Genomic DNA, 27,471 nt, shown 5'->3' with positions numbered 1-27,471 from the left:
TCTTGGAACACTTTGCTACTTGCTATTTGATTCAGTCAAATGGAGTCAATGTACTAACAAACAGTTAAATGAGGCCAGCAATGCTAATTAGCATAATTTGTTACAGGAGAAAATTACAATCATATATTGCACATGATTGTATATTCAGCAAAACTGAACAAATCATTCTGTATCATCTTTTCTGGAAGATATGGACTTTTCAAACAATAGCTGGATGGACAGAAGTGATATGATGATAATGGACACAATAATGCCTGACAATGAACGCTCAGCAGATGTAACACTTTCTACAAGCAGAAAACCCATCAGGAAGATCAACAAGATGTACAAGTTCTTCCGTGATTTGGATTTCATGAGAGCCCCTGTGGTTTCAGCAATCTGGTTTGCCTCTTCCCTTATAGCCTCCTGCTCAGCAGGATCTCTGTCCTTCCATCGTTTCAGCGGCTTATATAGTCCCTTGAAAAACAAGCCTTGACTTCGAGCATTTTGCACGCTTTTTTCAAACTCATCCAGCTCCTCTTGTCCTGAGTTTATCTCAGCTAAATCGGAGGCCAGTTGTTCCTCCACAGCTTGGAAGCCTTCATCAATAGCTTTTATAGTCTGGAAAAGGCCAAACACTACAGAAGAAAGTTACTTCCTGACAACAAGATCAAGTTCATTAAGACTGAGTCGGCCCTCCTCTTTTACAGAAAGCCTTAAATTGATGAAATTTTAAACGGACCTTGCAGCATCTTACAAGACACACAAAGAATGATGAATAGTCACCTATAATAACCCAATGAATTGTGCTGAGGTTTCTGCTGGAATGCCCAGAACTGCAGTAAAGAACTCACATTACATGCCCCCGCTTACATCTCACAAAACGGACCTCTATGCACTTACACTGATTCCAAACAGAAAAGACGCACAACATTTGAGCATTTCTATTTGAATCTGCTAGTCTTCAAGAAGCTAAACAAGTGCTAAACCTCATTTGCCACCATTAATATGGATTCCAACGGAAAGGCTTGTAGTTTGAGAATGACACCTTGCAATAGCCATGAGGGGGGGGGGGGGGGGGAGAGAGAGAGAGAGAGAGAGAGAGAGAGAGTGAGTTCCTTGGTGGGTGCAAAGGTCATCGGTGCTACCTATGGGATCCGTAGAGGGGTTGCTACATTTATGCAAGAGATTGATGTGACTATTCCCATTGACTGGCATGCCCTTGTTTTTGACCCAGACTCTGTGTTGTCACTGGAGTAGGCTACAGTGTCACTTTCACAGGACACACAGTTAGTACAGTTGGTCTGGTCTAGTTCACACAGGACAAACTCTCTGGGCTGGGCAGTCACACGTGGCAGGGATACGGACGGTGGTCTATTGGACATCGTGGCCAAGTCACCACCATCACTCAGTTTGGAGATAGACTTAGATGGCTTACATTTATGAGCCATTGTGGCTCTTTAAGGTGGTACATGTGAGTAGTAGTTGTTGGGTCAGGATTATCATCTTCTTCATATATGGTCCAGCGTCGTCGTCTAGGGTAGCGAGTCTATACACAACACGTCTGCACCATCCCTGCACATCTGAGCCTCGACACCCCCATTGTACCCGTGAGTTCTGGGATGGAGCTGAGTGTGCTGCCACGCCAGAGTCTGTATCGGTTCTTTGAGATAGTCGAGTCCATATGTTCTGGTCATGCTGTGTCTCTGTGTTGCTCGTGCTGTGTCTCTGTGTTGATCAGCTATTATCTATTGTTTCCTTTGTTTTCATTCTGTTTTGAGTGAGATGTCACGCACATTGCACTGAGGAGCACCCACCGTAGAGAGCACGACACACTATCCGCGCTACAGGTGCTCTCATTTTTGGCACGCCCGGTGGGACCTCAATTGAAGTCTCACTCTCTGTTGAGGTGCAAATCAAGGAGCTAACTGGGTTTTACCTAGCCTCGCCTGCTTCGCCTTGCCCAGTGCAGCTTGCTGGTCTAGTCCAGTTTCACCCTAGACAGTTTACTCTAGCTGACCTAGTCTCTCGCCCTGCTGGTCTGGTCCTCTCTTGCCCTAGTGTCACGTGACACATCCAACCCTATGTGTCCGTGGAAAAGCTATAGCACGACAAGGGTTCAGTCAGTCCAGTTAGTCTAGATTAGAAGTGATCAGGCACTTTTGTGAGTCTATTCGTAGACCATGCATATCCAGACACTTAGTGTAGATGCATATCCTCCGATTGCACACAACATGATCATAAGCATTCCCATCAGAATCCGTCAGGGAATTTTCCAGTGCATTTAGCCTATTTTACCTATTTTTGACATTTTTCACTTATTATTTTTAAGTGACTTTTGTTGGAAAGTAGGTAGGGCAAATTGAGTAAGTTTGTATATAAGCAAACCTAAACTAGCACTAATTAGCAGAAGAGGCAACAGGAGCCAAGCTCAGCAGGCAACTTCTCAAGCAAGAACTTGGTGGATTTCCTCCAAGCAAGAAGAACCATTCCTCAGCGTTTTCTCCATCAAGCACGATCTGCATCAGCCTTGCGTTTTCAGCATTTGGATCATTGCCAGCAAGTCCCTTGCCTTAGCGTTTTTTGCATCAGCAGATCTTCCCCGCAAGCAAGCTCAAGCCTAGCGTTTTCAGCAGCCTGCAAACACCAGCGTTTTCAGCCTTGCCATCGCCAGCAGAACCCCCTATGACTAGCGTTTTTGTTCATAGCAGATTCAGCCCTAAAGAGTAGCAGATTCAGCCCAGAAGAAACCTCAGTTTTCAGCCTAAAACCTGCAGATTTTCAGCATCAAAGAACATCAGAAAACAGCCCCAAAATCAGCGTTTTGGACTTGTAGCAGATTTCAGCCCTAGTGTCGGTCTCGTCGTCCCCGTCGTCATCGTCGACATAGCCTAGACTTGCATCAATCTCATGCATCACGATTGTACCAGATTGTGCAATCATAAGTAGACCACTCTCGCCCACGAGAGTGGGGCCTTCGGAGAAGGGTTTTACGTCTCTGGTGTCATATCTCTCTTCTCTCTCTATCTCTCGGTCTCATACACTTACACGCACAGTGTCCATTCACTTTGTTTGTGATCATAGTATTCTCTCATTAAGAACGGAAGGCTCTCCCTTCCATAAGAACAAAAGGAACCTTGAGCGCAGTTTGGAGCACTCATCTTGAGCAAAGCGCAAACATTCATTCCGCTGCACCTAACATTGGTATCAGAGCTTTGGCAGTGTTCTGTATCACTCAAGGAAAGAACCACAAGAATTTTTTTGCTTGTTGCGGTCGCACGAACCCAAGTTCGCTTAGGCGTGTTGATTCCTAATTGTGTTTTTGAAGAGTGACAGGAATCCCAAGAAAGAAGGGCTTGTACAGCCTCCCCTTGTGTCTCTTTTCACTCATTGAGAGCGGACCGTGCACTTAGCGGCCGGCCAATCGACGTCAGGTAGGAAAAAGCAACCTTGGTGTGAGCACAAGGCCGCCAAGGGGTGCACCCGCGGAAAAGAGTAGAACACGGGTGAAGAGAAGATCCTTCTCAAACACAGATTGCAAGCGAAAGAAGAACCTCAAGAACCTCAACAACTCAAGACCCCCAAGAACCCAAGTTCCTCGTGAACTTAAGAACCCACAAGAACCCACGACTTCAGAATGGTCATCACTAGAAGCGGAATGGATACTTCGCTTGGAGGTGATGAGCATGAGAGAGGCGAAGAAGAATTTCTCCACCAGGAGGTTTTTTCAACCCTCCCCCTTCTCATCTACGCCAAGGATTGCACTAACTCCTATGGAGGCGTTGAAGCATTTGTTTATGGAAAGAAAGCTAGAACGCGAAGAAAGAGAAGCAGACAGAAAGGCCTACGAAGAAGAAATGGCAGCCATAGATCACGACTATGAAGAAGAAATGGAAGCCATAGAGCGTAAGTACGACTTGGAAGACAAAGAAAGTGAAGCACAATTTGATCGCGAGAACAAAGCAAGACAAGCAGAATTTGATCGCGAGAACAAAGCCATCAAAGAGAAGAGCGATCAACACATGAAAGAATTCTTGCGACTCTTTTCTCAAGTTCAAGCACAGATGCAAGAGATTCGGAAAAAGGAGACTCTCTCAGTCTCTCCTTCTCCAAAGCATGACACACAAGATTTGCATGATTATGAGAAGCATGATGATTTGAATGACGATGATTTGCATGATGATTTGAATGACAATGATTTGCATGATGATTTGAATGATAATGATGAGCATGATGATTTGGATGACAATGACAAACATGATGATTTGCATGATCAAGATGTGATTTCTCACAAGCATGATAATTTGCATGAAGATGACGTGATTGTTCACAAGGATGATGTGTTAGTTGATGCTTTTTCTAGCGAAGCTAACCTCGTTACAGATTCGATCAATCACGAAGGATCGATCTTGGCTCTCGAGCATAGGTCCAAAGAACCCTCACAAAAAGTATTATGTGTTCGCATGATTGATACGCACGCATTGTAGGAGTGTTTCATTCGTGATCGTTTCCTGTATTTTAGTCAGCGTTCTTATGTGATCCCTTTTACTAGGCATGACATATTGTTCGTTGAGCACGTTTCACTCACGAATGGGCACGAATGTATGCGCATTGTTCATGAAAAGTTGAAAAGTATGCATTCAAGGAAGTCACATTCCATGTCTCTTCCTTGGCATGACACATTTGTAGAAAGAGCACATGAAAGTATGAGCACCAAGCATGGGCATTTCCATTGTGAATTGCCACAGTTGATTGCTTTAGATCAAAAGAGAAAGATTCGATATCATTGTTTGCATGTGTGTGGTGAACGGATTGGCACTCCGTCTCTTTGTTCATCTACATTGCATGCACAGTCTTTGAGGAAGACGAGATTTTTTTCAATCACTTTACATGGAATAGGCATGTTCATGTTTTTGTGTTGAAAGTGGTTTCAGGACAGCTGTGGAGATTCTTGAAGACGGAAGAAGCAGGACTCTAGACGAAGTTGAAGCATTGAAGACGACTTTGTGTCGCTTTTGGCGCAGCCCAAAGAAGCAAGCTTTGCAGACCTTTATGAAGTTCAAGTATCGCACGACCCACACATCAGAGTGGGCCAGCGAAGAGTCCCTTCCAGGATTCCGGATGTTGTTGGCAATCTCCGTCGACGCCATACAGTTCGGTACCAGTACCTCACTTTGAAAAGGAGGGGATGTCACGTGACACATCCAACCCTATGTGTCCGTGGACAAGCTACAGCACGACAAGGGTTCAGTCAATCCAGTCAGTCTAGATTAGTAGTGATCTGGCACTTTTGTGAGTCTATTCGTAGACCGTGCATATCCAGACACTTAAGTGTAGATGCATATCCTCCGGTTGCACACAGCATGATCATAAGCATTCCCATCAAAATCCATCAGGGGAATTTTCCAGTGCATTTAGCCTATTTTACCTATTTTTGACAACATTTTTCACTTAATATTTTTAAGTGACTTTTCTTGGAAAGTAGGTAGGGCAAATTGAGTAAGTTTGTATATAAGCAAACCTAGACTAGCACTAATTGGCAGAAGAGGCAACAGGAGCCAAGCTCGGCAGGTAACTTCTCAAGCAAGAACTTGGTGGATTTCCTCCAAGCAAGAAGAACCATCCCTCTAGTGTTTTCTCCATCAAGCACCATCGCCTAGATCTGCATCAGCCTTGCGTTTTCAGCATTTGGATCATTGCCAGCAAGTCCCTTGCCTTAGCGTTTTTTGCATCAGCAGATCTTCCCCGCAAGCAAGCCCAAGCCTAGCGTTTTCAGCAGCCTGCAAACACCAACGTTTTCAGCCTTGCCATCACCAGCACAACCCCCCATGACTAGCGTTTTTGTTCATAGCAGATTCAGTCCTAAAGAGTAGCAGATTCAGCCCGGAAGAAACCTCAGTTTTCAGCCCTTAAGAACCTCAGTTTTCAGCCTGAAACCTGCAGATTTTCAGCGTCAAAGATAATCAGAAAACAGCCCCAAAATCAGCGTTTTTGGACTTGTAGCAGATTTCAGCCCATAGCGTTTTTGGACAACAGATAAAAGATTGCAGATTTCAGCCTAGTGTCGGTCTCGTCGTCCCCGTTGTCGTCATCAACATAGCCTAGACTTGCATCAGTCTCATGCATCACCATTGTACCGGATTGTGCAATCATAAGTAGACCACTCTCGCCGACGAGAGTGGGGCCTTCGGAGGAGGGTTTTACAACGTCTCTGGTGTCGTATCTCTCTTCTCTCTCTATCTCTCAGTCTCATACACTACACTTTGTTTGTGATCATAGCATTCTCTCATTAAGAACGGAAGGCTCTCCCTTCCATAGGAACAAAAGGAACCTTGAGCACAGTTCGGAGCACTCATCTTGAGCAAAGCGCAAACATTCATTCCGCTGCACCTAACACCTAGTCCAACCAAGCTCTCGTCCTAGTCTAGTCCTTCCTCGTCCCTTCGTCCTTGTCTAGTTCTTCCTCGTCCCTGGTCCAGCCAGGTGATTAGTCATTTGCCTAGTCTAGTAGAGTCTAGACCTGTGTTCACCCAGTTAAGGGTCTTCTTGCCCAAAGCTTGGTTGGGTTTGTGCTCACTGCATGACACATACAAGGCAGTCATTAGAGCATCAAAGCGCATTACGACAGAAGACGTCAACCCTTGGTACCCAATAGAATTCCACCAACCTCATCATCCATTCCTCCATCCGGTTCTACATCTTCCAGGTCACCTTCCCCAGTAAAGCTCTCACCCATTTTTTTACAGCAAGCTATTGAGCAACAGGCTCCTAAGCAAGAGGCCATGGAGGCGTTGACCAGTGTTTTGGCCAAGGTAAACATCAAGTTTCCTACTTTCAAGGGACTCTCCTCAGAAGATGCAGACGACCATGCGAGGAGGTTTGTATCTCTCTGTAGAGATCGTGGTCTTAATAGAGAAGATGCTTATTTGGTACTCTTTCCATCTACCTTGGATGGCTTAGCAGACAAGTGGTACAGTTACTTTGTAGAGAACCATTTTGCAAATTGGACAGCTTTAAGACAACAGTTATGTGCATCATTCAGGCTAGGTGACTACCAAGAAAAGGTTTTGGATGAGTTGGCCAACAGGGGAATTTATGGTTAAGAAGTGGGTGGAGAAGGCTCTTCCCAAAACTTCCCAACAAAAACTCCAAGAGAGTCTCCAACTTGACGCCACTCTGGAGGAGTTTGTCGCGGCTACTACTAGGATAGAGGGAGCTAGGAAGCTGTTCACCAATTCTCCTCAAGTAGAGACCCCCTCAGTATTTTTGGAAAGTCCTTCTGATCCTTTAACTTCTTTACGCAGGGAACTGGAAGCCCTAAAGTTACAGCGAGCTCTTCAAGAGGAGAGGTCCTTCTCTCTTAGACAGGAGAAGCCTCCACATCACGAGGCATTGGAACAGATCAAGCGCCAGCTAGAAGAGCTCAAGTCCCAGCAGGAGACTAAGGCTATGGTTTGGTGTAGCTCATGCCGCACTCCAGGGCACCCTCCACATGAATGCCCCCTTCGAGTTTACTGCCACTTCTGTGAAAAGTCTGGACATGAGGACAAGGACTGCTACTACCTCAAGGGATTGCGGCAAATACAGCAAAGTCTTGGTCCTACTCTTCAACAAGGGCCGGCACCTGCATCCAACATGGTTTCTCCCTGTGGCCATCCACACCACACGCCACCTTTATTGTCAGCCCCTCCTATGCAAGGTATGCAGAGCACTTTTCCCTCTCACAGCTTTTATCATACCCATGCTCCCTCACCACCTCACAGCTTCTATGCCTCCACCTCCAACTCCATGCACTAGGAGCAAGGACCACCTCGCCCTCCAACTCGCCCATTGAATCGGCCCATTTTGTGTTGCAAATGCGGGGAATATGGTCATTACCAAAGCAAATGCCCTTTGCCTGAAGGGTCCCCTCCCTGCCGTCATTGCCCTGAAACGAAGGATCGCTACAGTAAAGATTGCCTAAACTTCGTGCATCCACGGCTGCGAACCCAAGTCAAAGCCAAAATGAGTTTACCTTTCCCAAGCTCAATTTGATGGCAGTTAGCACCACTCCTCAACCACCCCCTTCTGCCCGTGTGGTTACCACTCAAGAGAAGCTGCAGTTGGTCGAGGAGCCAGCAAGCGTCCTCACCCGGGCCCAGAGAGCCGCTCTCGGTCTTAGTATTCCAACACGTTTAACTCCCCCACACATTCTCCCAACAGTGGATACTCTACCTTCAACTGGCGCCAAGCCCTCAATCAGTGAAGCAAGAATCCAAATCTTTGCTCTCCGATATTGATGAAGTCTTCTTGGAAGCAGTGGCTGATCTACAGCACATCAAGGTACTAGAAAAGCCACTGGAAGAAAAAGAAAATCCTACAATAGAGACAATCTTGAAGAACACTTTTCAACAAGTGTCGCTTTATGACATGCTGCGGCTAGATGCGAGTTTTCGAAGTGACACCCTTACAGTTATTCAATCACTTTGCCCCGGAGCAGGTCCTAGTGGCGGGCACTGTAACAGACTTGGACACTCCAAGTCAAGAATCAACCGCGACAGCACCAAATAACCACTTCAAAACAATTCACAGATCACAATAGATTTGCACTGGCCCCGCGGAGTTCCGTGCCTAGAGATATTGGCCCCAAAGACTAGCGCCCCTTTCGGTATTTCTTTTTATATTAATAAATCATCAAAGTACAAGAGAGCGGTTAGGGTTTCACTCTCAGACTCTACGTCCAGATGCTCTGAGAAGTGAGGCCCTCACCACTAATTTAAAGGTTACAAGGGATGCCCAAAAGCAGAGCCCCAAAAGCTTTTAAAATCAAAAGCATCAGTTCTCTCTCTCTTAGAGAGTCTTTTTCTCTTTTTTTATAAAAAAAAGAAAAATTCGCGTCGCTCTTCATTTTCCAAAAAAAAAAAAAAAGTTAATAGCCTCCACGATTTTCGGAAATTAGGGTTTCTGGCAGAAATTAGGGTTTCTATTGTCCGCCACATCATCACTTTGTGACATACCCCCCTCTTGAAAGCATTGTAATCAACCGCGATTACGCCTGCAAAACCGACAAAAGCCATAAACCGTCTTCGCAGACACTGACTGTTAGTACCTACGTACTAGGATCACACATCTAGCACATGTACAAAATTAACAGTCACATCACACGACATCACAGGACATCACATGACATTCAACATTCATTCGGATCTTAGACCATGATTTATCGGCAATGTAGCTAGCAATCACATCTAGGTCCAATCGGGACCTCAACGATGTCCGATTGACTAACCCCTATTGCAACCATGTCTATTCGAGATCAATCAGACCAAAATGCTGCAGCCATTTCGTCTATCAGTTCCTGCACTCACAAGAAGTCAAGAACAAATCAATATCATTATCAGGAATTCCATTTCATAAAGTCATCCAACAGAATACTGTCAGCTCTCAGTATCCCTGAAGCTCAAAGAGACATCAATGACTTTAGTATCAAAAGCAAGGCATCTGTTGACAAAGGAGTGGAGTGACTCCCCTCTTGTGCATCCCACTGCACCAGATCTCCGGCCAAGCTGAATTCTGGGTTCCGTTTGGAGTAGACTATGCTAAACCAAAACATCGAGGTAAAGTTTCACAATCCGAGGAGTATCTGCTAGGTCCTCCTCAATCCACTTCGCATCAAATGCAGGAAAGTTCTTGAACTAAACCAAGAACCCGCCTTCGGACTTTACCTTTCTTCGTATCATTATGTGCCAAAATCTGTTTAGGAACAAGGATCTCCTCGTTTTCTTCCACTTCGGGTTGCTCATCAGGCTCCCCATCATCAGGCACATCACCCTTAACAGGGTTCAAGAGACTCACATGCAATGCATTGTGAATCCTCCAAGTATCTGGCAGTTTCAATCGGAAGGAGACATCATTTATATTTTCAGCCATCTGGAAAGGTCCGTAGTATCACATACTAAGCTTTGGAAAAAGCCTCTCCTTTCCCTTTTTCTTTCTTAGGTGTGCCTTCTCAAAAGTAAGAGCACCCAATCATCCTCCTTTAGTTTCAAGTCGCGACGATGGCGATCCGCTACCTTTTTCTGTCGTTCTTGAGACTCCTGAAAAGTCTCGCGAACCTTGGCAAAAGCCGTATCCAAATCTCGCGAATATTCATCCGCTTCAAATATCTAATCTTTCGTGCTCAGGAAGGATGGAACCTTCGCAGCACTTTCAACAATCTCACATGGCGTCTTCCCCGTCGAAGAGTGTATCGTGTTATTGTAGGCAAATTCCACCAAAGGTAAGTTCTTTTCCCATTGAGTCTTCTGATCCGAGATACAAGACTTCAATAAATCTAAAATCACTGAATTGGCAATCTCAAATTGCCCGTCAGTCTGCAAGTGGAACGATGACGAGAACTGCAACTGCGTGCCAATGTTCTCCCAAATTGCCTTCCAAAACCAACTCATAAATCTGGGGTCTCTGTCGGAGAGAATCGTCTCAGACGTGCCATGTAATCGGAAAATCATCGTGATCATTCTGTGTTCTCGGGAGATCAAAAAAATGAATCCATTTCAATATTTTCCCAGGGGTGGGTGGGTATGGGTAAAGGCTGTAACAATCCCTGTGCCTTATGCCTGTCAAACTTGACCTTTTGGCATACCAAGCAACTGCGCACAAACTCTTCCACATCCTTCTTGAGTCTCCGCCAAAAGAAATATCTCTCTACCCCTTTCATGGTGGTAGCAATGCCGCGGTGACCCGTAAAAGGTGGACAGTGGCAATCAGTCATAACCTTATCCCTCAACGGCTGTGTAACGCACAACATAATCTTTTTCATCAAGTAGCCTTCCCGAAGGGAGTATCCAGCTACTATCTCCCCATCCCGTATCCGTGTGAAAATATCTGCAAATTTTGTATATGTGGCACACTGATTGACCATATCCTCGAAGCTCCTATGATGTATCGCGGAAATAGCCAGAACCAACGGTTTCCGAGACAAAGCATCTGCCACCACATTCTTCTGTCCCTGCACATGGACAATCTCGAAGTGGAACTGTGACAAGATGTTCACCCACCGCATCTGCTTTTCCGAAAGCTGCTTCTGTGACAAGAAGTAGCGCAAACTCTGATGGTCTGTAAAGACAGTAAAATCCGCTCCGAGTAGGTAATGCCGCCACTGAGTAAGAGCATGGATAACCGCCAAAAGCTCTTTCTCATAGATCTGTGCTGTCATCTCCGGCCTAGAGAACAAATGGCTCTCGTAAGCTATGACATGGCCTTCTTGCATGAAGACCGCACCCAGACTACGACCACAAGCATCACAATACACTTCAAATGACTTCTGCAAGTCCGGCAAAGTCAAAACAGGTCCCGTAGTCAATTTCTCTTTCAATGTCCGAAAGGCAGTCACCTCTGTGGGTCCCCACGAAAAAGGTACTCCTTTCTGTGTCAAGGTATGCAAAGGGGAAGCAACCTCTGCAAACTTTCGTATGAACCGCCTGTAGTACGAACACAGTCCCAAGAAGCTTCCAACTTCATGGACATTCCTCAAATCGGGCCAATCACGGATAGTCTCTATCTTGGCCGTGTCCATTTGCACTCCTGCTGCTGACACAATGTGTCCCAAAAAGTGTATCTCTGATAGGAAAAATTCACTTTTCTTTGCATTAATCACTAGCGTGTGATCTCGTAATGCCTGAAAGACTTGAAGCAGATGATCTCTGTGTTCTGCCTCATTCTTGGAGAAAACAATGATGTTGTCAAAGAAAGTGCCAACAAATAGTCTGTACTCTCGAAAAATCCAGTCCATCATCCGGTTAAAAGTCGCAGGAGCATTGGTTAAGCCAAAAGGCATCACCAAAAACTCAAATAACCCAAAAGTCGTCCGAAAAGCTGTCTTGTAGACATCTCCTAGCGCTATCCTGATCTGATGATATCCACTCTTCAAGTCAATCTCGTTCAAATCGAACACGCTTCTTCTGTTTCTTTGCCTTGTCAAATGTCGACCGACGACCCAAATAACTTGGAAAGTCAGTGCTTTTCTTCTGCTTTTTTTGCCGTGCTTTTTGGCTTTCTTTTGCGCGTCAAAAAGCTGAGCAATCCGTGCATCAACCACGTTCTCCAGTTCCTTCTCCGTATATTTTCTTGGAGGCAGAAGGTTTCTTGAGAGCGGGTTTCGGGAGTGGTGTTGTGGTTCTCTGCCACTCCATCTGTACCTCTTCCAAAGAGGTCTGGTTCATATATTTTGCCATCTTTGGGTCCTTGGCAAAATTGAGCATCATCTTTGTTGCATCGCCAATCAATTGACGACGCTCCATCTCTCTTTGCTCCGCCTGAGTAGGCCGAGGCGGGCCATACTCTCTGTCTGAATCTTCGTTGTGATCCCAGCCCGCATCTCCAGATGCAGAGGGAGTCGACTGATCATTGCCTGAAGCCATAGGTGCCACGGAAAAAAATTTCGGGGATCGGATTTCCCGTAGAAGAGAAATCGGCCGAGCTCTGATACCACTGTAACAGACTTGGACACTCCAAGTCAAGAATCAACCGCGACAGCACCAAATAACCACTTCAAAACAATTCACAGATCACAATAGATTTGCACTGGCCCGGCGGAGTTCCGTGCCTAGAGATATTGGCCCCAAAGACTGGCGCCCCTTTCGGTATTTCTTTTTATATTAATCAATCAACAAAGTACAAGAGAGCGGTTAGGGTTTCACTCTCAGACTCTGCGTCCAGATGCTCTCAGAAGTGAGGCCCTCACCACTAATTTAAAGGTTATAGGAGATGCCCAAAAGCAGAGCCCCAAAAGCTTTTAAAATCAAAAGCATCAGTTCTCTCTCTCTCTTAGAGAGTCTTTTTCTCTTTTTTTATAAAAAAAAGCAAAATTCGCGTCGCTCTTCATTTTCCAAAAAAAAAAAATAATAATAATAGCCTCTGCGATTTCCGGAAATTAGGGTTTCTGGCAAAAATTAGGGTTTCTGCTGTCCACCACATCATCACTTTGTGACAGGCACCTCCCAGTGCAACCATCCGAGTCCTATATGATATCCCATCACGCTGCTCCCCTCACGGATTATAGAAGCCCTCGTCTCACCGTGTCTATCTTGGGACAACAATTTTCAGGGGTAATTGTGGATGGTGGATCCGGCATCAATATGATGCCTGAGTTCACTATGATGGCTTTAGACCTACAGCCTACTCAACCTGACCCCTTCTTAGTAACATTGGCCGATCAGAGGACAATATACCCTGTGGGCATAGTAGAAAAAGTGCCTCTGCAGGTACAAGACTTTACTTTTAATTTGGATTTTGTTGTGGTTCATCTTCCCCAGGTTGAGGGCGGATTTCCCTTGCTCATCGGTAGACCATGGCTACGACACACTAAAGCACTTCATGATTGGGGAAACGATGCCATGTAGATACATACTCCTGGCTCCCTGATACAACCCATTTGCCTAGAAGGAGGCATGGATCCCGTCGTGCAACATAGTTCTTTGTTCCTAGCAACCAGCCTTGAATTGGAACAGCCTACTCCACCTGACGGGTCAGACGAGGATCTGTTGGGGTGGTTGGATGCTACCCCTATTATGGAGTCTCTACTCACTCTTTGCCTGAAGGTACACCCTCTCCCAATGTTTCCACAGTAACTAAACCTAATGAGCCAGCTCAAAGGTTGAAGGTCATAGAAGTTACTCCCGATGCGCCCTTGGTGGAAGCCTTTGAATTTGGTGAGCTTATGGAGAATCATAGCAGCGGACAGACATCTCCTCTACAGGAGTTCACCCCCCCTCAAACATCAGTCCCATTGGTGTCTACTTCTCCAACCAAAACAAAGCTCTCCTCTGTGTCTAGCGAACTCCCTTCACAGAGCCCGTCCTGCTTGATGAATTCCCTGCTCATGATAATTGTCTTGCTCATGGTACCTCCTCATGTTCTCCATCAACTTCTGCGCTCTGTAGCATCTACTCTTTCAGCCAGTGGACCATGGAATTCATCTACAGTGGAACACGAATTCTTCCGGCTATACCTTGCATTGGAGATGAATATTTGCTATCTGCCACCCCCTCACACCCTCGCGCCCCATCTACCCCCTATCCCCTCGACCCTACCCTCCCCCTCACACACTCGCCCCCCTACCCACCCCTCGCCCCCCCTTACCAGCCCTCGCCCCTACCGTCCTCCTCACACCCCCTCGCCCCTAGTCCCCCCTCACCAGCCCTAGCCCCTGTGTCACAAACGGGAGCGCATAACAATATAAAATACATTCGGATAAATAGACTTTATCACTTAGTACTGAAGCCAAAGGATATAGAGAGAAATAGATAGAGAGAGAGATAGAGAGTGAGAAGATCGACGCAGTACTGGGGACCAGAAGATGGGCTGGTCCCCCCCCATAATAGTATCTTTATTACTGAGGAGAAGTCTATACAAGCACTTGAACCGAACGTATTACCACGTTCGTTCTAGAATAAGACTTGACGGTTCCCGAAAGCCTCAGCTTCCGATTCCTAGGGCAAAACCCTATTCCAAGGAACTTATGTTCCTTATTCCAATTCCTCAAGAATCAAGGTTCTCGCCTTTGGATCTCACCTTCCAGACTCAGGGCATGGCATCCCTGCAACTCTTTTCCAACTCTCTTTCCAGAGTCCTCTTCCCTCAGAACAACTCTGCTTTCCCGGACACGAAGTCCTTACTTGGGAATCCCAACTTCCGGATCACAACTTGAGAGACTACCTCTCTCTGATCCGTGGATCTACTTCCCAAACTCGGGTACGAAACCCCTGGGCTGATCTGGCTCTAGTTCCTCAGAGCGCTTTTCTCCTGCAGAGGCTCATACCTTCCTCTGCTCCTACTCCCTCACTAAGAGGAAGTACACCTGCAAACAAATACTCAGAGTTCATAACATGAAAATCGTTACCTTCAAAGTCTCGACGCTCGAAATACAACTCCGTTCTCGAAAAGCAATTCCCCGGAAGAGATCTCTCCATAGAAAATCCTCTCTTCCAATCCTACACACAAAAGAGGTGTGTTCTTGGGTTCCTTCTCGTAAATCAGCCCCGTCTACGACGTTTATGGGCTGAAAACAGAGAAAAACAGAAACTTGTCGCGATGGAAACACGCTTCGTAGGCACTTCTTCGCGAGGGAACTCGCACACTGGGTCTTGGCGACATCTGGTGCACTTGGGGCAGCCATGGGCATCACCGGCAAACGTCTTCTTTGCGGGTGAACTCTGCAGCAGCATCTCCTTCTTGCAAAAACTGATCCTCCTCTCTGAGTGAGGGCATGTGATGCTTTTATAGCTCCTAGCCCGGGCACGAATAGCTGCTCGCGTAGAGATCGCGGCCTTTTTTTTTTTTCCTTTTTTTTTTTCTTTTTTTTTTTCGTTGTTCTGCCAGAAAAAGAGAAAGAGAAAACGCTGGCTGATCAGTTGCCTTATTTATCAGATGGCTGCCCACTTATTAAGTGGGCGGCCGGCGTATTTTAAAAATAGTCTGAACCTGCCCAAAAACTCAATAAAACCTTATAAGTTAAAAACAATGCTTTCACAGCACTTCCCATGCGTCCCTGGATGCAATCACATGCACAGTTGCAATGCAGACATAGACTTCCTCGCGAGAAAGCATCTGCTTTCCCGAAAAGCAATCCCGCTTTCTCAGAAAGCATTTGTTTTTCCTCAAAGTTTCCTTTGAACCCATCTTCATTCAAGTGCTTGAATTTCCTTGTGCACAATTCTAACACAGTTCGGAATTTCTCCCGACTATGGATATTCCCTTTCCGATGCACCCGTCATCCACCTTGTGACGCATCAGGAATACCCATCACCTAGTCCTTTCCTACCGAACTTACGGTACAATCTCCTTCACAATGCTCTATGTCACCCATCCTATGACGCATCAGAGATGTCCGTTCCCGGATGGTCGGATACTTCTTTCCGATGCTCCCTATCACCCATCCGATGTGACGCATCAGAAGTACCCGTTCCTGGTGGCCTTACAGATATTCCCGTTCTCAGTGCTCCCATCGTTACTTTGAATGACGCACTAGGAATACTCTGTACTCGGATGTCTCCAGTGAGAAAAGCCCTCTCACTTAAAATTCCAATAATTCATTTAGAATTATTTTTCCTTGGTGTTCCAAGCGAGAAAACCCTCTCGCTTATAAATCAAATAATTCATTTAGAATTATTTTTCTGTAAGATAAAGCCAATTTAGCAACACCCTGCCTACTCACCCTCGCCCCTAGTCCCTCCCCCTCGCCCCCCCTCACCAGCCCTCGCCTCTACCCTCCCCCACACCCCCTCACCCCTAGTTACCCTACCCACCCCTCACCCCTACCCACACGCCCTTCCACCCCTCACCCCTATCTAGCCCCCCCTCGCCCCTACCCACCCAATCTTCCCCTGTCACCCCTATCTAGCCCTACCCACCCCTTCCCCTCTAGAAAAAAAATGCAGAAAAAAGAAAGCATCTGTACACCTCATGCTATACACTGTGCTCTGCCAGGGCTGCTAGCTTTTGGAGTTTCTGAAGCAGGTCTTTTGGTGTTTCACGGTAGACGAGCAAGATGAAGAGCCTTTTGGTTGTTTCCTTGTGGCTTTCAAGCATTCACCTAGTTGCCATCCCGTTGCTGTTAATGATTTTCATTCTACCATCACGATGGAGCTTAACCTTATTTGCGGTGTTATTCCACCTTATGGTCATCCCTCTTTTCGAGAAGAGTGTTGTGCAGAAAGTGTTGCAAGGTTCATCTGTAAGCATGGACCAGGCCATTTTCCTCTCACTATGGTTATGGAGGATAAAGATGCGCTGGATACAAACCAAGCATATCTCTTTGCTGTGGAGCCTCATTCTATTTTGCCAATTGGGATTCTTGGACTATGCAATCATACTGGGTTCCTGCCTATTCAAAGGCTTAAGGTGTTTGCAAGCAGTGCCGTGTTTTTAACTCCACTTTTGAGGCATGTAAGGTCATGATTGGGCCTAGCACCTTCTTCACGAAAGATGTACGGATGCGGTACCTAGTGGTTTTCTTTCACAGTTTTTCAGTATTCCTCTCACCGAGACGATGAGCGGTCTTGTGGCAAGCAACCTCTACAGTGGAGCCTCGTTCTATTTTGCCAATTGGGAATCTTGGACTATGCAATCATATTGGGTTCCTGCCTATTCAAATGCTTAAGGTGTTTACAAGCAGTGCAGTGTTTTTAACTCCACTCTTGAGGCATGTAAGGTCATGGTTGGGCCTAGCACCTGCTTCACAAAAGATGTACGGATGCGGTACCTAGTGCTTTTCTTTCACAGTTTTTCAGTATTCCTCTCAGCGAGACGGTGAGAGGTCTTGTGGCGGGCAACCTGTAGCAGGCTACAATGTCACTTTCACAGGACACACAGTTAGTACAATTGGTCTGGTCTGGTTCACACTGGACGGACTCTCTCAGCTGGGCAGTGACATGTCGTAGGGATACGGACGGTCGTCTATTGGACATTGTGGCCAAGTCACCACCACCACTCAGTTTGGAGATAGACTTAGATGGCTACCATTTATGAGCCGTTGGTGGCTCTTTACGGTGGTACATGTGAGTAGTAGTTGTTGGGTCAGGATTAGCATCTTCTTCATACATGGTCCAAGGTCGTCGTCTAGGGTAGCGAGTCTATACACAGCACGTCTACACCATCCCTGCACATCTGAGCCTCGACACCCCCATTGTACCCGTGAGTTCTGGGCTGGAGCTGAGTGGGCTGCCATGCCAGAGTCTGTATCGGTTCTTTGAGATAGTGGAGTCCATATGTTCCGGTCATGCTGTCTCTGTGTGTTGATCAACTATTATATATTGTTTCCTTTGTTTTCATTTTGTTTTGAGTGAGATGTCACGCACATTGCACTGAGGAGCACCCACCATAGAGAGCACGACACAACTATCCACGCTACAGTCACCAATTCTAGCCTTTGCAGGGCTGATTTGCAACTATCACCAATTTGGCCCATAGCCATGGATAGGGCTGAATATCTGGGAGTGTTGAATGCATTCATATGCTTGTTGATTTTGCAAGAATCTCTTGAGAAGCTGCAGGAGACTCTGTTGCTTGTGAGGCTCCAGGCGCTTGACCTGTGCAGAGCACCCAGGATAAGGGAGACTGGCAGAGCATGCAGAGGGACCCTTACACTGGCAAAGAATGCAAAGAAAGGGGCAAGTCTACTCTCGCCTAGCCATTGGCAGAGCATGCGAGGTAAGTAGGAGTCCATGCAAGTTAATTGGAGTCCATGCATGGCAGGTAGCAATCCATGCAAGTGCACTGGAGTCCATGTATGCCAGATAGTAGTCCATGCATGGGGGCAGCAGTCCATGCAAAGCAATTAGTGTCCTTCCATGGGAGGTGGCAGTTCAAGGATGGCAAGTACCAGGGTCCAGGAAACCTTGGTGAGGATCAGTTCAAGCATAGTAAGGAAAACAACCCTAGTAAAGGGCAGTTGAAGCATGGCAAGAGCATGACAACACAAAAGATGCCATTTTCAGGCAAGGTGCCCACACACACAAATAGGGAGCCGGAGCCGGCCACTAGTTCAAAACAGCCAATTAGAGGCTCAAACACAAGAAGAAAGTGCACACACTTGGCACTTGGACTTTGTGTAAACAGACACACACACACACATATCTCTATTTAAAGGGATGATTTAGCTAATTGTAAGGACTATTGTTGGCTCTCTCTCTCTCTCTCTCTCTCTCTCTCTCTCTCTCTCTCTCTCTCTCTCTCTCTCTCTCTCTGTGTGTGTGTGTGTAACAGACTTAGACACTCCAAGTCAAGAATCAACCGCAACAGCACCAAATAACCACTTCAAAACAATTCACAGATCACAATAGATTTGCACTGGCCCGGCGGAGTTCCGTGCCTAGAGATATTGGCCCCAAAGACTGGCGCCCCTTTCGGTATTTCTTTTTGTATTAATCAATCATCAAAGTACAAGAGAGCGGTTAGGGTTTCACTTCTCAGAGCATCTGGACGCAGAGTCTGAGAGTGAAACCCTAACCGCTCTCTTGTACTTTGATGATTGATTAATACAAAAAGAAATACCGAAAGGGGCGCCAGTCTTTGGGGCCAATATCTCTAGGCACGGAACTCCGCCGGGCCAGTGCAAATCTATTGTGATCTGTGAATTGTTTTGAAGTGGTTATTTGGTGCTATCGCGGTTGATTCTTGACTTGGAGTGTCCAAGTCTGTTACTCTCTCTCTCTCTCTCTCTCTCTCTCTCTCTCTCTCTCTCTCACACACACACACACACACACACACACACACACACACACACACACACACACACACACAAATGCAGGGCGCCATCACTCATGAGCTTTGTACTGTTGAAATTTTACATTAATAAAACAAATACCAAAAGGAGCACCTATTCAAGGGCCAGTACCACGTAGCCAAGGAATTGCACCTCTCCATCTATCCCGATCCCATCTCTATCTCTCAGTCTCTTTATTTCTTGATTACTCTGTCTTATATCTCCATTATCCAAGTGCTGAGTTTCTGATTTTACAAGCTGAAAATCTCTGTTGTTGCTGTCCCGCACCGTCTAGTTGGTAGTCCAGCAAGTTTCACGTGCAACATGCTCTGTGGCAGAAAACCACCCAGCCACCAATCAAACCGGCGATCAAGAAGCCTCCTACTCCAAGAATGTTTACTGAAGAAGAAATCCAGGATGTGGTCCATGCCTGAATCAATCAGATTCTCAATACGAAGAAGACGGAAAAGCAATTGAAACAACATAACAAGGGAACCAATTTCCCCGGTTACTTGGGGCAAAAAACCACTTTCGAAAACGCCAGAAAACAGAAGAAGCGTGTACGCTTCGAAGGATTGCCCAGTTCGTCCTCATCTTCTGATAGCTCGGACACCTCATCTTCTTTTGATTCAAGTGATGAGGACAGGAAAGGCAAGAAACGACGGACAGAGCATATGTTTTATGCAAAAAGAAAGCATTTTTACAAAGCCAATCAATATGATTTTCTCCACGACAAGGGCAAAAAGCCCAAAGAATTCAAAGAGGGAGGACAGGCAGTAAAGTTAGAGCACTTTTCAGGGTTTCGAGATGCTCCCAAGGCTTTAGCCTTTGTCCAACAGTTTGAAATAGCATTTCTGAAGGCCGCTATACAGAGCACTCCAAGATCCGACGGGCGGCATCCTTTCTGAAAGGCAATGCACGGACATGGTGGTCCACTCTATTGTTAAGGAAACAAGCGCAGACAAAGTGGTTGAAATTTGAGAAACTCTTTATTTCTTCATGGCTCACAAAAGAGTACAAACGAGACGTGATTACTGACTAAACCGTGTTCGGATGGTCAAGACAGAATCTTTGGATTCTTACTGTGGAAGATTTTGGGAAATTTTTCTACCTGTTTCATCCTTTAAGAAGATCAAATTTAAGGAGCAGATTGAACGATCTTCCCAAAGAAATTTGAGATCATTGTCTCGAAAGGAAGTCCGAGTCTATACAACAGTTGATGGGACATGCGAAGCCGGGATTTGCTATACATTCGGGTAAATTGATTTACACATCAGATGAACCTTCAATACATCAGAGCAGAAACAATCGACGAAGAGATAGACGACCTTCACTGACAGAAGACCAAAGAGATGAATATTTCAAAGCAGGGAAGTGTTTTGAATGTGGAGAACAAGGACATATCGCTACAAAGTGTCCCAGAAGGGCACAAGAATCAGAATGACTGGCACATTGAAAGAACAGCAGGACAAGGCAATACTCATTCCAGAAACAACTTTCTGAATTAGCATTATTTTGCTTAATAGATTTATGAAGCAAAAACTTTTTTTTTGAAAGATTTTGAATTTTGAATAAAACTGATGTTTTCTGAAAGAATCTATTTATTATGGAAAAAGAGCAAGATTAAGATGACATGGAGCAATGATGGCTCCTGAATGAACCTGATAACGAATCATGACTGATTCGATCAGCTTAGTGATGGATTCGAACCCCCGAAAATGATTCTCGCACACGACAATGCTTGAGGCGAATGACTACTTGCACACGACAGTGCTTGAGTCGGAAATAAGAAAAAAAAAAATCTCTATGACATGATTGCAATATGGGATTAGTTAACCCGACATCAATGAAGTCCGCAATGGATCTAGATGTGGTTACTAAATACGTTGTTGGCGGTCATGGTTTGAGATTTGGAATGAATGTTTCTGTGATTGATTGTCATGTGATGTCATGTGCAGTGATGAGACTGCCGTCTTTGTACATGTGCTAGATGTGTCGTGTCTAGTGCGTCGGTGCTAACAATCAGTGTCTACTAAGACAGTTTATGGCCTCTGTTTGTTTTTGCAGGCGTAATCGAGGGCGATTACAGTTCTTTCAAGAGGGGGGTATGTCACAAACGGGTGACGTGGCAAGCCCCGAACAAACACACGTGTTGAAGTGCTGACGTGGCAGTACGGACCCCTGGAGATTACGCTGAAGTGCTGACGTGGCAGTCTTGTACGGACAGGGCCGGATTTTGCGTTGGCTGTTGTACGGAATTCCCCAAATCGCGCTGATGCTTTTCTGGGCAGATTTTTGGATCAGTTGCTTTTGGAACAATTGCTTTTAGTTTGAGAAGCTGTTAAGTTTGAGAGCTTTTGATTTTGGGGCTCTGCTTTTGGCATCCCTTGTAAGAATAAAAGAGCCCTCAAGGCCTCATTCTTCAGAGCATCTGGACGCAGAGTCTGAGAGCAGAAGTCCCTGCGGGAGTTGTACTTTGTTCAAAAGATTAATATAAAAGAAATACCGAAAGGGCGCTAGTCTTTGGGGCCAATCTCTCTTGGACGGAACTACGTCGGGCAGTGTCGACCAAATTGAACTGTGATTCTAAAGTTATGAAGTATTTTAAGTGATTCTCTCTCGTATCATAAACAGAATCTAGACTTGGAATGCCCAAGTTTGTTACACGTACATATAGGAAAAAGGAAGTGGATCGAGCAGTTATTATAACCCCAAGACTTCACTTACAAGAGCGTAACCTAAGTGACTTGGAGAATGTTCATATGCCTATATGCTTAAGTGATTGTATTATGCAAGTGAGGGTATGCAACTATTCACTTGCCTGATCATGCATGTATTTCTGAAGGCTCACAAAGTGTGAGGCTAGATCCTAAGCTATACTAACTAAGACTAATGCTAACTTGTAGCAATAGCTTGTCCACTTGGCTCAAGTGCAATGCGCATGTGACAAGAGAGGCTCCTCTCATTCTTGCAATTGCAGATTGAAGAGAGAGTTCCCTCGAATAGTTGTACCTTCTGAAGATCAATAGAAAAGAAATACCAAAAGGTGCGCCGAAGTTCTGAGGCCAAAGCATCTGAGAGTAGAACTCAACTCCATGTCCATTGTGTGGAATCTCTCGCTCTCTCACCTTCAGTTGTGTTTAAGTGTTAAAGTCTGTTCGAGTTTTGTTTTTCAATTAGCACGTGGTGCCCTTTTATGGATACAGAATCCAACTAGGTCACCGCCTCTAGCTACCAGGTTGTTTTTGGTTTGTGTATCTCAGGTGAATTGCTCTTCATCATGAATTTCAATGGCTTATCCATTGGGATCAAACTTTTCGAGGATATACTCGGTTTCACTTGCATTTCAGCGGCCACATCTGGCCCACACTAGAGGCATGTCATTTGGTATGCAAAGCAGTGGGAGAACGGATGTCATCGCCATAGCTTTTGGATTTCCTCAATAACTCCCTTTCTCATGTCACCCATTCCCAAGATTATGATGTTCTCCCCTCTTGGGAGATGTTGCTCATTCAGTTTGAGACATCGGACGAGGCTCCTTTGAAATTGATGATTTCGACAGAGATCTCTCAGCTTCATTAGGTCGTACAGTAAAGTACGCTACACTTCCATACGGCAAAATACAGTGTATTTCAAATTATATCGTACAATTTGGATAAGTACAATGTGTCTACTAAAAAAATTACTTAAAACCATAAAAACCATCTATAGATTACCTCATGACTTAGGACTATGCCTAAGTCTAAGGTTCAAGGGCCTAACAACTTATGAAAAGGGAGTGCGCACAAAGACCAAAGTCTCAAGGTACACCCTACCAAAAACCAAAAAAAAAAGGCTGGACCGTATTTGTATATGTACAGCCGTACGACTGTATACCGTACAATTGTACAACATGGGCATTCATACAACATACGGAAACCTCCAGGTTCGCCGCAAGGGTCTAGCACTTACAGCCAAGTTTCCAAGACTAATGTCAAAGTTTCAGCTGCATATTACAGGGATTGGCAATAGTCTGGGTGTTGTTTTGAGCAAGGGTGCTGCACCATCCGATGGTAAATACACCCGACTGCTTGGATGGATTCTTCATCCCTCTCTCATGACGAGTCCTCCTCAGTTTGTTTCTCTCCCTACTATACGTAAAGGTGATATACTACAGTAAGTATTCCATTTCGGCTTATCAGGACACCATTTTTTATGTGGCGGAGCTGGGCATATGGCAACTCGATGCATTGAAAGAATAAAGAGTCCACTACAGAGACAGGCAAAGGTATCATCTGGTTCTAGGAAATCAGATTTGAGAGAGCTAGGAGGAGAGAAGCAAAGAAGAGGAGAAGGCAACAGAAGCAGACAGAGAGACCTCTAGTTATACAAGTACACAAGCACAAGGATCTGTTAGCGAACCCACCTCTTCAATGCTAGCTCTTTTTTGGCGACGATACCCCCTTGTTTCTCCTGAGTACGAAAAGCCTCCGTGGGGTAGACCTACTCCTTCATGCAATTCTGACAGAAATGATGTTCCTCTTGTTGTGCTCATGACCCAATATGAGGAGAGATTTTCGCCTCTTGGAAATGATAAATATTTATATGTTAAAAGATTTGAGAGATAGAGAACCAAGAAATAGTCTTGGCAATTATGGTATATTATATGGATATTCCTCTAGGGTGATCAGCTTTGTGTATCTTATCTTGAGGCTATGCCCTTGAGATAATTAGGAAGATTTTCTCTTGGAATAGAGAGGGGAAGCACACCCCTGTCATAGCTTCTCTTTTGTGCAATCTGCACATTGAAGCCTTATCACAAAGGCTCCATCTCTACCAAGTATGGCCGATGTCCAAACGGAACTAGCATTGTATATGGTTTTCTTTCATGGGCAACTTTGGCCTTCTGCAAAAACCCCTGTAGATCAATGAGAAAGTGCAAATACAGCTGGTACAAGCCTTTGATTGTCAATCGCAACCAGCCTCAAATACCTCCCACAAAATGCTTACCCAAAACAAGATGACTCCATCAAAACTGTGTGTGTGTGTGTGTGTGTGTGTGTGTGTGTGTGTGTGTGAGAGAGTGAGAGAGAGAGAGAGAGAGAGAGAGAGAGGCAACCGTACCTTGGCACTTGCCTCATCGAAGTCTTTCAGAGCATCGGTCGCAATTCGATCAGACTCCAGCATAGCCTGATCGGCAATATTTGATAAGAGCTTGGCTTTGTCTTGTATGTAGTCAGAAACCCTAACTTTCCCAGTCTCCAGCCGAATGATGTCCACCAGCGTCTGCTGAACATCGGCGTCCCCAGAAGCCTCATTATCCCCACTCTTGAGCGACCGCACTACAGTCCTACAGTTGTGACGCAAGCCCAAGCACTTTGTCAGTTTGAGTTCCGCCCTCAACTGTCCAACGAGAGAGACGCCCAGCGTCAGGTCCATGTAAACAGCAAGGCTGCAGGATGCTGTCTCTAGTATCAATTTGAACTTCGAAGCATTTCAATGAACCAATGGAAACAAAGCACTAAGGCCTTCTGGGAGGATGAGATTTATGGAGATGAGTTTTCAATGAGTACCTAAAATCAGGGATTTTTTGTTGTGTTTTAATATAAAATTATATTATCCATCTATATGTATATGTATTCTATAACAGCAGTCTGAGTACCCCTTACACGTGTCTACGTCTGTGAGTTGAAGGCTAAATGCCAAGCACGGGATAAAGATGGGGAGCGAAAGAGAGAGAGAGAGAGAGAGAGGTCGCCTTTGGCGGCCGGCCGTACTCGTTACAGATACATAATTACAAATGGTGTACCAAAGTACCCCTTTAATTGAGGAAATTCCCAAAGTGCCTGCGACCTTCAAATTTTTCAAAATTCCCAAAATACCCCTAGTTGTGAGATTAAATATCTCCCAAGAGGGAAAAAAATTGTAGCTTTTCATAAGAAGTTTGATTGTCTATCAATACAAGATGCTAAAACTATAATCTAACTTGGTTATGTAGGATTTGGAGATTTCCATTATATACTCGAGTAACAAAATCATACTTTGGTGGCCAACCATTGCAACATAAGTTTGTAATCGATGGTGCCAAAATCGCTGAATCGACACTAATGAGACGTGTTATATAAATGAGTGAATTTTCACTTGTGCTACCCAAACCAGAGAATCTGCACTGATATTGTTTAACTAGTTAATTTGTTAATTGATGATGTGCTGCCTAAACTGGTGAATATGCACTCGTGCTACTTAAATTGACGTATTTGCACTCATGTAAATACGTGCAAGAGAAAAATGCTCACTCGAAAAATCTTCACCATGATGAGCATATACACATTGCCTAAATGGGCAAATCTATGTGCTTGTGACCAATGGTCTATACAAGGCATAAAAGAGAAAAACATTTACTACCTGTTTGACACCACTATTGTTGCTAATTGGACTATTTTCTAATTTTTAATGATTAATTTCTTTCTCTAGGATATTTTATTGTGTACACTAGAACTGTTAAAAGATTGTAGCTACAAGAAGTGCCATCAAGAACGAACAACTCTGATGTGTCATTTGATGGGTGACGGTAAACATCGCAAAGGAGTTTCCGTAAGTTCGGTGGAAAGGGCCGGGTTACGAATGCCCCTGATGCGTCACATGATGGGTGACGGATGCATCAGAAAGGGGGCATTCCGTAGGCTGAGGAGGAAATCCGAACTGAGTAAGAAAATACGCGTAAGAACGCAAGCACAAGAATAAAGATGGGTTCAAAGAAGCTTTTTACGAAAAGCAGGAACTTTTGCGGGAGGGCAGATGCTTTCCCGCGAGGAAGCTATGTCTGCATTGCATCTGTGCCGTGTTCTGCACTCGGGGACGCCTGGAATGTGTTCGTGTAGCATTGTTTTCACTAACTGAGTGAGTTTTAAAGTTTAAACAAGTTCACACTTTACTTTATAAAATGGCCGGCCACTTTTAAGTGACCGGTCCCTTTTATTAATAAAATAAAGCATCCCCAAAAGCTTACGTAAAAAAACCCACGCAAGCTGTACGGATGGGCTGAAAAACAGTGAGCTCTCTCTCTCTCTCCTCTCTCTAGAAGCGCCAGAAACAGCGAGCTCTCTCTCTCCTCTCTCTAGAAGCACCAGAGCTTTTGTTTTTGTGCCCTATTTCCGCCGGGTGCACGGGCCTATAAAAAGGCAACCAGCCAACGTTCAGTTTTTGGGGGAAGGCAAGGAGCACCAGAAGTCCCAGCGCTGAGGATTCTCGAACAAGTGCTGACGACGGAAATCTGCAAGTGTTCGTGTGACGACTAAGTACGGAGGTCGCTTTTCCGAGCAAGGAGTGACATGTATAATTTGTCGATACGCATTGCGAGTTGTTGCTTTGTGTGGTTTGTTTTGCAGGAATCTCCCTTCTTTACAAGAAAGTACGGCTTCACGCCTAAGTCCTTTACAGAAAAGTACGGCTTCGCGCCTAAGTCCCTTACGGGAAAGTACAGCCTTGTGCCTAATCCCTTTACGGGAAAGAACGACCTTCGGGTCTAAGATTACAGAACGGAGGGGTTTCCTTGGGTTCTTGTGCTTGTATACGAATTCTCCCTGAATAAAGAATACTCTTGACGGGGGGGGGACCAGCCCATCTTCTGGTCCCCAATACTGTGTCGATCATCTCCCTTCTCTCACATTTGCAAAGTATTTTATTTTTCAGATTTCTAAGTGCTCGTGTACGCTCCCGTTTTGTGACAGTGGTATCAGAGCTCGGACTCCTCTCTTTCTCTGCAAAGAAGGACGACTCCGGGAAGAACGGGAAGAACCATGTCGAGCCAAGGGAGAAGCGTTGAAGAGGAGCTTCAACGAGTGTGAGCTCAGCTTGCGGATTTGCAACAAATCTTACTATTGCCAGATGTCCAAAAGTCTTGGGCGGAATGAAGAGAACGAATGGAACCGATGCAGCCGGCATCCAGACCACACTGTTGGCGTGAGACCACATGAATAAAGAGAAGAAGAACGTGCCAAGGTGCACAAAGGATCTTCGGATCGGAATGAACAGCCTACTCCAAGGAAAGGCCAGGAAAAAGCGCTCTCTTTGCTAGACGAGAGCAAGGACATCTCTATTTCATCTCCATCTTACTCCCCTGATTATACTTCTACTTCTCAATCTTCTCGCCAGAAGAAGGAAGCCGCTACTACTACTACCCTACATCAACCTAAAGATAAGCCTCGATTCAAGAAGCATGGTCGCAAGTCTCAACATCGCATGAGAGTCTTCAAATCGGGCGACAAGGACAT

The 27,471-nt window shown here is 45.3% G+C and overlaps 1 protein-coding gene across 1 annotated transcript; it reads right to left on the bottom strand.

Moving 5' to 3' along the window:
- Positions 1-24,721, bottom strand: LOC147441097 (uncharacterized). Its single transcript, XM_086482815.1, has 2 exons — positions 24,323-24,721; positions 1-600 (listed from the first exon to the last, which is right to left on the bottom strand). The coding sequence occupies exons 1-2, from the start codon at positions 24,635-24,637 to the stop codon at positions 163-165; spliced, it is 753 nt and encodes a 250-aa protein (XP_086338941.1). The 5' UTR covers positions 24,638-24,721; the 3' UTR covers positions 1-162.
- Between the last annotated feature and the right edge of the window lie 2,750 nt (positions 24,722-27,471).

The sequence above is a fragment of the Adiantum capillus-veneris genome, chromosome 15 (genome assembly GCF_014529385.1).
Source record: "Adiantum capillus-veneris isolate H3 chromosome 15, ASM1452938v2, whole genome shotgun sequence".
Taxonomy (NCBI): Eukaryota; Viridiplantae; Streptophyta; class Polypodiopsida; order Polypodiales; family Pteridaceae; genus Adiantum; species Adiantum capillus-veneris.
This window is presented reverse-complemented; position numbering and strand designations above follow the sequence as displayed.